Consider the following 12,351-nt stretch of genomic DNA (forward strand, 5'->3'; position numbering starts at 1 on the left):
ACCCATAATTCTCACTGGGCTACTAACTAAAACTCCTAAGCCATCGCTATAAACACAGCTCTTTTTTTTTTTATTGGAGTATAGTTAATTTACAATGTTGTGTTAGTTTCAGGTGTACAGCAAAGTGAATCAGTTATACATATACATACATCCACTCTTTTTTAGATTCTTTTCCCATATAGGTCATTACAGAGTATTGAGTAGAGTTTCCTATGCTATACAGTAGGTCCTTATTAATTATCTATTTTATATATAGTTGTGTGTATATGTCAATCCCAATCTTCCAATTAAACATAGCTCAAGCCACTCCTGCCTCATCCTTTACTTGGCAGTTGTTTTTCTAAACCCAAGTATAAGAACGTAGGTTTAAGGACTTCCTTAGTGACGCAGTGGTTAAGAATCTGCCTGCCAATGCAGGGTACATGGGTTCGAGCCCTGGTCCAGGAAGATCCCACATGCCGTGGAACAACTAAGCCCGTGAGCCACAATTACTGAGCCCACGCTCTAGAGCCTGCGAGCCACAACTACTGAAGCCTGCGTGCCTAAAGCCGTGCTCCACAACAAAAGAAGCCACCGCAATGAGAAGCCCACGCACTGCAACGAAGAGTAGCCCCCGCTCGCCGCAACTAGAGAAAGCCCTCATGCAGCCATGAAGACCCAACGCAGCCAAAAATAAATAAATAAAAACAAGAAGAGTTTATGCAGAATAATTCTATTTTTTAAAACAGCATCTTCTATTTCTAATATGGAATATAAATACTTCATAAGTATTTAACAAATATTAAGTTAATATTGTTAAAATCATCACATGTGGTAAAAATGGACAATACAAATTTTAACGTAAAAATATAAACTTTGAGATGAAGATTGGTAGTAAGATATATAACCACACTTAGAAAATATATTTCTTTTCCTATTTTTGTTACTCAAACACTGAAAGCTTTTGTGAGTCACTTAGCTTTTGGAAGTCTGTTTTTCTCCACCAAAATTGGACCCTGGAGATGACCTATCTGTGAGAAATGCACTGATGATTGACTAGAAAATGACTTTAAGTGTTTATAAACCTCAGTATTATCATTATCACTGCCTTTACTCTTCCATTTGCTCCATTATCTTGTCATCAACAGAGATACTACTTAAAATCACTCTACTCTTTTTCACTTCCCAGCTCTTCTCTATCATTTATCCAGCCTCAACAAGTCTTAAGTCAATCTTTAGCCTTTTAGGGACTAATAAACATATTCACCCAAAGAAAATGATGGTATAAGATGTAAGGTGATGCTTTGGGATTCTTAGGGAAAATATACCTCATACATATAAATAGATGTGTTTACAGCTCATTATAATTTGAGGTTACAGAGGCCATTCTCTCTATACTACATTTAACAGTATTAACAAAGGTAGTTTTGTGTTTTCACATCAGTTTCTACACACAGGAACATTACAATAATGACTACTATTATTTTTTTCACTTACCAAAAGAAAAAAGTTAAAATAAATATGAGGCTATTTCTCTCCCTTTTTCCATTGACTAAAAGAGGTGCCGTCTTTTTATATTTTACTCTGGAAAAGAGAAGGCTCATCAAAATTAAAATGATCTTATCCTAGGACCATTATAAAACACATACATCTGCCCCAAAAGATCTCTGAAGTCCTGGTCAAATATCTTTCTCTGACCAACATGCCACTCAATGAATGTTGCTACTGAATTAGGACCTTTTAAAAAAGATGGCAGTACTGTGATGAATAAACTAACTTGAACCAATAATTCCTTTTCTCATCCATTCACTCAACATCATTAAGCAACTATAATAATGTAATGCTTTCAGTCATTCAATAAATTCATAAAATGTGAAAATATAATATGGGAAGGAATATTTATACTTTCCTGTTTTTTTAGAAATTTCTATTGTGTACTTCACATATAGTTTTACGTATGTAAATGACCTTACCTCTCTTACAGATAGCTGTGGTGGGAAGGAGATTGACAATACCAAGTTGGTGAATTCAAACCCAGAGGCCTCAACCTTTTGGCACACCTAAAAAAGTATTACATAAAAAGTATTTTTTATTACATAAAGAAGTATTATATAAATTCCAAGGAATTGCTCAAATTTTTACACTAATCTTCACAACATGAATTTTTGGTCCAGGAGATGACACTGCAAAACTTCTAAACTTTTACCTTTGAGTAGGAAACTCTCACAAACATCCTGAAATCAAATATTTGCCAACTATGACCCTGAGGACTGATATCACAAGGTGCCAAAAGAGCCAGGACTCACCTGCAGAACAACCTGTTGAATGTCAAAATACTTTTCTATTAAGTCACCTGGTAATTCAGAAAAGATCTTAAACAAAATAAAGCTAAATAGGCACTCCTGATACCTGGAAACAAAAAGCAATCCCACCTTCAATCATGTACCTTCCTCAAGGCTGTAACACTAGTCTTTTCTAGACACTAAAAGGTATGACTAAAGAAGAACTTTTCTCTAACTCCTTAGCTATGTTAAACAGCAAAGGGAAAATTGCTACATTTTTGTTCAGTTGAACAGCACTCATAACTGAAATACATGGATACATATTTCATTAATTTTCAGACATGTTGATAAAAAGGTAATTTGAGAATAGTAGGCTTTTTTAAAAAAAATTAAGAAAACGTTCTAATGATCCATTTGTGTGAAACAAGTTGAAACGAATGGCACTGTTCCTTTGGATACAAGAATTCTAGGCCTTAGAACTGAAAATCTTTATGAATCGCACATTAATAAAAAAACAGTTTACCTTTTTAATGAACTCTTTTTCACAGAAGTCTTGAAGAATTCCTAGGCATACATTGCATACATTTAAATTTGAGTTCTTGGAAGCAATGCTTCCATCTTCAATAATCGAGATCTTTCCCTCTCCATTTTGACTCAGATTATCCATCCCATCAATCCCATCTTCTAGTTCTTGTAGTCGAATTTTCTTGGGAGGCGGGTTTGGAACTTCTGAAATTAATTCATCTTTTTCAGTTTCCAGAAATTTTTGCAGTTCATTGAGCAACTCCTGGAAAGTTAATTAAAAATAAAAAAAAGTAATGACCCTTTAACAATGTCCTTAAGGGTAAGATGAAGTGTGAAAATTATGATATATCACAGACTTATACAATGCTGACTTATATCAGTTCTGGAGCAGTTAGTTTTATTAGCCAGCACTGGCTTTCAGGAGAATTTAAAAGAGAATACCTAATTCCTATAATATATGTGTGAATATTTTTTCAAAAGAGTTTCATACATAAGTGAAGCTAAAATCCTAAATCTGAGATGGAAAGGCTCCATTAACAAATTTATTAATTTGGCCTGTAGTTCTGTTGTGAGGGTCATTCACTTGATAATTTCAGCAAAACAAACAAACAAACAAACAAAAACCCAACTTCAATTCTAATTATTAGCAAATAGAAATGCAAACTGAATTTCCATCTATGCTAGGTTATTTAATAATCTCACAACCACTAAAACTTCATATGTACAATATTTAATATGAAATATGAAAAATTACATAGATTAGAAGTCTATTAAGTAAAAATAATTTCTAGTCAATTTACTAAACAAAGGCAAACAGATGCTGGCAATGCTGAAATTTGGCATCATAATTACAAACCATTTACAGGCATTAATTGAAAAAAGCCCTCTACTACATTCTGGTTTGCCTAATTTCTGTCACTCTTTGTATTGGAATGTAAAAAGTGGCATTCCTTTCAAACCACTATCATATTTCAGACATTCCACTCATCTAAATACTCAGAGGACTTTTCTTCTGTTTTGTCTAAATTGGGCAGGTTTTATTATTCAGTTGTTGAATAAATATCCTTTTGAAATTCACTCATATTACAATTTACTGACTCTAAAGGGAAAAATCTTTCACTCAAACAAATTTAATTCATTTTATTAAGACATGAGCTCTCCTATTAAATCTTTAACAGAGAAATACATACACATATACACATACGGGCATATTATGGCCCACACAAATATGTTTATTATTACCTAAGACCTATAATGTCAATATAACATCGTACAGATACATGCATGTGTACATATATCACATGAATAGAAAATATCAAAATATATTTACCCAGAAAAGTCCTCAGATATTTTCATATTTATATAAAACGATACAAAAGTTGGCAACACTAAGTGTCTTTCTATAATATATATTTTAAAACTTACAACATATGTATAAAATAATAGATTATAAATGTGTCTGAAAAAAATTGTAAGGCAAGTTACACAAACTCAATCTTATCACTTCATAGTCATTATGCGTATAAAGAAATATAGATGTATATATTAATCATCATAGCATATGTACCATTTCCAGTTTTCAAAGTGTTTTCACATACTTTATTAGATATTGTCCCTTAAAATCCTGTGAGGTGGATGTTATCATCACGCCCATTTACAGAGAAGAAAACTGAAGCTGGAAAGTGGTGAAACTGGGATTCAAATCCATGTCTTCTAGCTCCAAATTCTAGGCTTTGGATTCAGACAGACAGTTCATATCCTAGCTTGCTCACTTAATAGCTGTGTAACTTTGGGCAGGTTGCTTAACCTCTCTGTGCCTCAGTTTCTTCATCTGAAAATAGAGACAATCATAGTATGTACTTACCTAATAGGTTATTGTGAGGATTATATGAGAGCTTGACATATAATAATGCTATATGAATATTGGATATAATTATTTCCAAAATAATAGAAACTAATACATAGGAGAAATGACTGCCATTGCTAACTCCTGGGCAATTTTTTTTAATTATAGGAAGCTGAATGTGTGTGTGTATGTGTGCGTGTGTGTGCATGTGTGTGTGCGTGTGTGTGTGTGGTGTATTCGTACTGTTTATAAGTACATATTTACATATATGTATATAATTACTATCTGCCTCTGAAAAGAACATCACTGTTAGAATAAAATATATTTCACAAAATGTTATATATTTTATATGAAATATTCTATTAAATGTCAAAGCTCTCTGTATATTACCATAAATGTCAAAGACCTCAGTATATTACTTTTGCTATTAATAGTGGTAAGTGATAATAAGCATTTACTTCTAGAGAGTTGCAAACACCTATTTGTAAATACAAGTGGTAATACAGAAAACAGAAAAAGAAAAAAGGCAACCAAACCCACCATGCTTCCACCCCCCCATTACATTTTACTAATATCTGGTGAGATGCACTATTTTGTGATATTCTGTCTAGATATTCTTTAGGAAAGATCTATGCAAACATTAAATGCACCAGTGAATTGCTTCACAGAGATCTCACTACATTAAATGTTAAATATAATCACTTAAGAAGGAACTTACATTTTATATGGTAATGGCAATTCCCAAATTACCATTATCGGTAACTACTTTATTATAGTTTTTAAAAAAATTTAATGAAGAGTTATCAACAGATACTTGCCCTCAAATACACAGGTATTGATTTAAGACCCTTTCTTAACTTAAAAAAAAAAAGGAAGGAAGGAAGAGAGAAAGAAAGAGAGAAAGAGAGAAAGAAAGAAAGAAAATACCCTTACCTTGTAGGGAAGTTTGTATGGTGCATGAAAATCCACACCACAGAATCTGAAGATACATCTTGGACAGGTACCAGTACTGAGCAACAACTGGGCCACATGCTTGTTTTCCACAGTCAGTGGAAACATATTAAATAGCTACAACTAGAAAAAAAGAAAAAGTAAAACTAATGAGCACCTTTTGTGTTTTACTTTCACAGACAAATATATGGTCACCTTTAAGGATAAAAATCTTTAAAGATAAAACATTTATATTTGAAAATCACTATTTGGTATTGTCCCTTTCATTATATCCATTTTGAAACAAAAACTTGAAGGCAATTTATTAGATGGATCAGGTAAAAGTTTCTAATTGTCAAGGACTTTAACATTCTGGATTATGATAAAGTGCATCAACATAACTAAATCAATCAAAAGAAATAAAAACTAATAAAAAATGGCTGTCTCTAAGGAGGGTAATGAAAACAAGAATACAGAGTGTAATTTTGCTTTTTATTTTGTACCATTCAGTATTGTTTGAGAACACAGAGTTGTAAATTCAATAAATTTTCCTGTTAGAAATAAGAAATGAGTTTGCTAGAAAAAATAATCAGATCAGTCTATGTTATGTAATACTTGACTGCCCTTAATGATAGTTAAGCAGTCAAGTATTCAAAGCAAACTGATCAGATTCAAAAACATCAATTTTACTTTGATGAAATAATAACTAAATAAAAACCAACTATTAGCAAAATGAGAAAAATCTTCCTTTCATACACAAGTAAAAACTCCAACAAAAACAAATAAAGTGCAAAATATTTGAGTAATTATTATCTAAAACAAGTTGCCACTTTTTTGCAATTTGAACAAACTCACTTGGAAGTAAATACGACATAGAGAATGGGTTCTTGTTGCCAGGAAGGAGTGGGGTAATGAAAATTAAATTTCGTAGTCATTCTGTTTGGAGGGAAAAAAAGGTCTTCTGATTAATGAATCAGCTCACATTACTTTAAAATGAGGAACTAGTGATATTTTATAAAACTATGATTGCATGGTTATGGTACTGAGGTCATAGAGATAAAAGATTGTGGCACCTTTAATTTGTTCATTTTCATAATTCAAATGAACTTAGTTTTTGTGGAGGGTGAAGCTCTTACCAACTGCTTACTATAAAGATGTGACTCTTAGAATTAGTTTGTGTTTTCTAACCCTTTAAAACCCACTACTTACTTTCAAGTTTCTAAATGTTTGTGGCCACTTATCAAGAATAGATCCTTGACAGAAAACAGATAGTACTATGGAACTCTTCACCATAAAAATAAGGTCAGCAAGCAGGACCAGAAAAACCGGATTGCCTGTGGCTGGGTTCTAATTCAAGGTACCAGAATATGTGAGTTGTCAGGGAGGGGAAGGGAAGAAAACCAAGCTTCTCTGGACACACCAGTGAGAACTTTCAGACACCCAGATTGGGAAACACTGATTAGGATTGCCTAAGTAAATTTGAGCTCCAGAAAGTACAGAATATGTAAAGAACAACCTCTGCATAATGAAGCTCTGTGTGATCATTGTTATTTACAAACGATCTGAATCCCTTCCCCCAGCTCATTTAATCTAATAGTTTGATGCTGATAAGGGGTTGGGATTCTTTGATGAACTGATTATCATCATTTAAAGTGTATCCCAACTGCATTCCCATCACAGAGAAACTGTTTCTATTTCGTCCTTTTTTTCTCCGCCTTTCCATTAGCTAAAGCCAAGGATTTCATTTAATTGAGAATTAACCTTTAACTCAGAAAGAGAAACCAATAAACCCTCCTGTCCAATAAATAAATCCAGGACTGAGTGCTTAAGATGGGCACTTTGTATCAAAGATTTCCCAGGAGACTTAAGTTAAATAGTTGTATTAAAATGTATGCTTTTTCCCCCAGTTGGCTTAAAGACAATGTTTGTTTCTCCAGTAGGTTCACTAGAACAAAGGTATCACGCTAGTCAATAAATGACACATTATACTCTCTTGGCTCTAAAGTTTCCAAACCCGTTCAGAATTAGGAAATCTCCTGTCTTGAGTAATTTGAAGAGGTCTTAAAAGAGCAAAACAAAACCCTCTTCCGTAATTATGTTAGTAATCGAATGGCATTACAAATTTCTCAAGATCACTTTCACCGAGCAACAATCTAGCGACTTCCCAAGCGCGTTAACATTAGGAAAAAATACGTTCTTAAATTTGGTTGTTTCATCTTGATGTACAGCGCTGAAATGCCAGGATTTCATAAGACATCAGAAATCAGTTGTTCCATATTAGATTTATTATCTTTGAAACCAAGCCCTGAGAAATGCATCCCGTACTGTAAGGTTTTCATTGTCGGTTGCCTTTAAGATGTTTGTTTTTCGTTTACGTGTTTACTTTACCCAAAGAACTGGAACATATCATTGCAACAGAATCTCTTCCCAGGTGTCAGGATCCTACGGCGATCCAGTCCCTGCTCCACAAATCAATGGTAACTAGCCCCGTCTCTGGTTTACTAGAGAAGATGGTTTTTCTTTTCACTTCTCGGACGATTACAGAAACTATTTATTACAAACAGGCCAGGAGCAGGCAAAATCCAGGCTGAGTCTCACATCCCGGGATCTTTTAAAACTCATTTTCATACAGAAGGGTGTCATTCGTCTTGTGGGGTGGGGGTGGGGTGTGGATTTTTAAAGAAAGGCGCTCGTAACTTCATCGCGCTACCGATACACTCAGCAGTGGAATCTACTCTAGATTTCTGGAAAGTTCAACCCCAGGTCTAACCTCCAGTCTTTCCTTTGGCCACGCAAGGAAGCCCTTCTCACCTTCAGTCGGGTCCCCAAACACTTCCCACTCACCCCTCCTTGCTAACAAAGCCTCTCCCACAGGAAGGAAACGATCCCCTCCATCCACACCTCTCCGGCATGCAGTCCTCACCCCCTCTCCTCAGACCTCCCCTGCCTCACCTTCTCCCACGGCGCCGGAGCTAGAGATTTAACCCCTTCCAGCCCTCAGAGGGAACGGGGAAGACTAAAGACAACGCACCTATTGCGTCTAGCAATTCTGTTCCCCGAGGAAACGAGAGCTATAGAACAAAAAGTACCAGCTCCCTCACGCGAGGACTGAGTGAATTCTCCCCTGCCTGTTTGCAGGGAAACCAGTCAAGATACATGGCCGGCCGCCACGCACCTTGCCTGCCCCGCGGGTGGAGGAGTGGTGTGTGGGGCATTACTCCGGCCGGGTGCAGGACTTGTCCCAGGGAAGCCTCCTTGGGACTCTGACGTCTAGGACATTATAGCCGCCACCAGAAATATCGATGAGCTCTTACCCTCTGTTTAGAATGGAAGTTCTTTCCAAGGCAAATAAAAAGAAAGCGTTTCTTCCCATAGGTTAGTGGCATCCTCCTAGGCTGTAATACCAGACAGCAAAGCACCACAAACCACATCCTGACTGCAGGGGAGGGCCGGGTGGAGGGCTCTGCACTCTGCATGTTGTGCCTGGCGCTCAAGCGGCTGGTGTCCTCGGGCCTGGAGAGTCCCAGCGCAGAGCGGGATCTGAGAGGAGGCGGAGATGGCGTCCCAGCCGCCGCCTCCGCCGAAACCCTGGGAGACCCGCCGGATTCCGGGGGCCGGGCCGGGGTCAGGACCCGGCACCACTTTCCAGTGAGTGTGCGATTTTTCAGGCCGCGAGTTTTGTGGGCCATAGCGGGGACTTGGCAAGAGGCGGTTGAGGCCGTTGTTGGGTGTGAAGTGTCCCCTCCCCCTCTCAACCAGCCCCCACCCACACCCCTAGTCGTAAGGGAGGTCGAAGTGCCGCCGGGGCGCCTGCAAGGGGAATTCGGTGTCAGACAGCTGCTTCTGACTCGGCGGCTCTGGGCAGCGACGTTTCCGGGAGGGGTAGCGATAGTCCTGGGCTCCTGTCTGAGTGCTGGTGCTTGGAAGAAAGGGTCAGGTACCACCTGTCCATTCTGTTTGGGGGACACCCTGACTGAACTTCACGACTCTCTTCCCCCCGCCACCCCCACCTTAAAGAGTTAAGACTTTCGGTCCGTAGCAGGTGAGAGAGGCATTTGCCCGGCCCCGGCTCGTCAGGGAGCAAAGTCTCTCGAAAGCTTTTAACCATCTCTCGACAAGTTGGTGAAAGCCCAAAAGGTCACTTTTACACAACTGGAACTCAAGCCTGTACAGTTTGCGTTCCTTTCCAGCATAACTCAGCAATGTTTAGGATAAAGATTTGGAAAAGCAACAAGCGGGAGTTAAAAACTGAGGCCTACGAGTGGCCTTTGTGTGCTAGTGTGTGATTTTTTTCTAAGGCCTGTGGTTTTTTGTTTGGTTTTAATCAGTGTTAAATGGATCTACAACTCAAAAAAGGTTAAAATAGAATAAAAGAGAAGAATTTCACATAGAGAATGGGTTCTTGTTGCCAGGAAGAACGTGTTTTGTGTTGGGTGGATCTGGACATCTTTTTTTTAAATTCTTTATGTTGGAGCAGAGTTGGTTAATGTGTTAGTTTCAGGTGTACAGCAAAGTGATTCAGTTATACACATACATGTATCTATTCTTTTTCAAATTCTTTTCCCATTTAGGTTATTACAGAATAGTAAGCAGTGTTCCCTGTACTATACAGTAGGTCCTTGTTGGTTATCTATTTTAAATATAACAGTGTGTACATTGTCAATCCCAAACTCCCAATCTATCCCTTCCGCCCTTGTAATCATAAGTTCTGTTCTCTAAGTCTGTGGATCTGGGCATCTTAATTCAGATGGTGAGACTCGAATGTCACATTGCCTACTGTGGTAGGTTTACTTACATAGAAATCCCCAACATACTGGAATGTATTTCTGCTATGCTCTAAAATCTTGTAATGTTTTTTTAAGGTGTTTGAACACAATTGCTACTTTATTTAATAATGAAGGTACATAAGTAGTAAGCTTTAATTATGCTATTAAGTTGGGATGACACTTTATGCTACTTTTAAAAAAATAAATTTGTTTTATTTATTTTTGGCTGCGTTGGGTCTTCGTTGCTGCGCACAGGCTTTCTCTAGTTGGCAGCGAGCAGGGGTTACTCTTCGTTGCGGTGGGTGGGCTTCTCATGGCAGTGGCTTCTCTTGTTGCGGAGCATGGGCTCGAGGCACATGGGCTTCAGTAGTTGTGGCTCGCGGGCTCTAGAGCACAGGCTCAGTAGTTGTGGCGCACGGGCTTAGTTGATCCTCAGCATGTGGGATCTTCCCAGACCAGGGCTCAAACCCGTGGCCCCTGCATTAGCAGGCAGATGAGCATTTTTTGCTAATATAAAGGTAGCATCTGCTACCTTTTTTTATGAGTGGTTTGACCTTCTTTAAAAATTTGGACTGCTCTTTAGAAGAGAGACGTTTTATTTTTGCATCTGTTAAAGTTCTGTTTGTAAGATTAACCATTTTCCCATTTTTTAAGAAAATGTGAAGTATTTTAAACACCTAAAGACTGGTAGAGAGTAAGATGATGAATACTTGTGTATTAGCTCCCAGCTTTAAGAAATATTAACATTTTACCAGATTCGCCTCAGATTTTTTAAAAAATAAAAATTAGAGCAACAGTTAAACCCTCCCATTCTTCTTTCCTACGGTAACTACTGTCCCTATTTGGTTTTTATTGTACACAATGTTTTTATACTTCAGTATTGAGCTTTGTATGTACATTACATATGTATATATGTATGTATTATTATTCAGTATATTTTTGACTTTAAATATATTCGAACTGTATGTATCATTTGCAAAGTGTTTTTCCACTAAGTATTATTTATTTTGAGATTTATCTTGTTCATTCTTGTAACTGTACAGGCATACTTGGGAGGTATTGCAGGTTGGATTCAGACCACCGCAGTAAATCAAATATCGCAATAAAGCGAATGAATATTGCAATAAAGCGAGTCACATGAGTTTTTTTGGTTTCCCAGTGCATATAAAAGTTATGTTTACACTCTACTGTAGTCTATTAAGTGTGCAATAGCATTATGTCTAAAGAAACAATGTATATAACCTTAAAGATACTTCATTGCTAAAAAAATGCTGACCATCACCTGAGCCTTCAGCCAGTTGTAATCTTTTTGTTGGTGGAGAGTCTTGCCTCGATGTTGACTCATTGGAGGTGGTTGCTGAAGGCTGGGGTGGTTGTGGCAGTTTCTTTAAATAAGACCACAATGAAGTTTGCCACATTGGTTGAGTCTTCCTTTCTCGAACATTTCTCTATAGCATGCAGTACTGTTTGATAGCATTTTACCCACAGTAGAACTTCTTTCAAAATTGGAGTAAATCTTCTCAAACCCTGATGCTGCTTTATCAGCTAAATTTACATAGTAGTCTAAATCCCTTGTTGTCATTTCAACAGTCTTCATATCTTCTTCACCAGGAGTGGATGCCATCTCAAGAAACCACTTTCTTTGCTTACCCATAAGAAGCAGCTCCTCATCTGTTAAAGTCCTATCATGAGATTACAGCAATTCAGTTACATCTTTAGGCTTCACTTTTATTTTTAATTCTCTTGCTATTTCCACCACATCTGTAGTTACTTGCTTCACGGAAGTCTTGAACCCCTTTAAAGTCATCCATGAGGGTTGGAATCAACTTCTTCCAAACTCCTGTTAAAGTTGATATATTGAACTCATCCCATGTATCACAGATGTTCTTAATGGCATCTAAAATGGTGAATCCTTTTAGAAAGGGTTTCAATTTACTTTGCCCAAGTCCATCAGCGAAATCACCATCTATGGCAGCTATAGCCTTATGAAATTTATTTCTTAGATAATAAGACTTAAAAGTCG

General features: G+C 37.2%; 2 protein-coding genes across 7 annotated transcripts in view; one reads left to right on the forward strand and one right to left on the reverse strand.

Moving 5' to 3' along the window:
• PUS10 (pseudouridine synthase 10) overlaps positions 1 to 10,366 on the reverse strand; it is a 68,313-nt gene extending 57,947 nt beyond the window's left edge. For 2 of the 6 annotated variants that reach the window (XR_014326648.1, XM_082851803.1), the window contains exons 1-4: positions 8,594 to 8,680; positions 5,566 to 5,706; positions 2,785 to 3,048; positions 1,953 to 2,039 (exon numbers count right to left, since the gene is read on the reverse strand). Coding sequence is in view for 5 of the 6 variants with exons in the window: in XM_082851803.1 (XP_082707929.1) it covers positions 1,953 to 2,039; positions 2,785 to 3,048; positions 5,566 to 5,691 (477 nt within the window). In the remaining variant the exon portion in view is untranslated. Of the gene's footprint in view, positions 1 to 1,952; positions 2,040 to 2,784; positions 3,049 to 4,384; positions 4,483 to 5,565; positions 5,707 to 8,514; positions 8,540 to 8,593; positions 8,681 to 8,876; positions 8,947 to 9,572 lie in introns of those variants that run through there. The other 4 variants (XM_082851806.1, XM_082851805.1, XM_082851804.1 and 1 more) reach the window with 4 other exon arrangements.
• Positions 9,104 to 12,351, forward strand: part of PEX13 (peroxisomal biogenesis factor 13) — a 36,418-nt gene continuing 33,170 nt past the window's right edge. The window contains exon 1 of the mRNA XM_082851808.1: positions 9,104 to 9,210. Coding sequence (XP_082707934.1) covers positions 9,119 to 9,210 — 92 coding nt within the window. The 5' untranslated portion in view covers positions 9,104 to 9,118. The remainder of the gene's footprint in view (positions 9,211 to 12,351) is intronic.

Source organism: Leucopleurus acutus (genome assembly GCF_964270905.1).
Source record: "Leucopleurus acutus genome assembly, chromosome: 12".
NCBI lineage: Eukaryota > Metazoa > Chordata > Mammalia > Artiodactyla > Delphinidae > Leucopleurus > Leucopleurus acutus.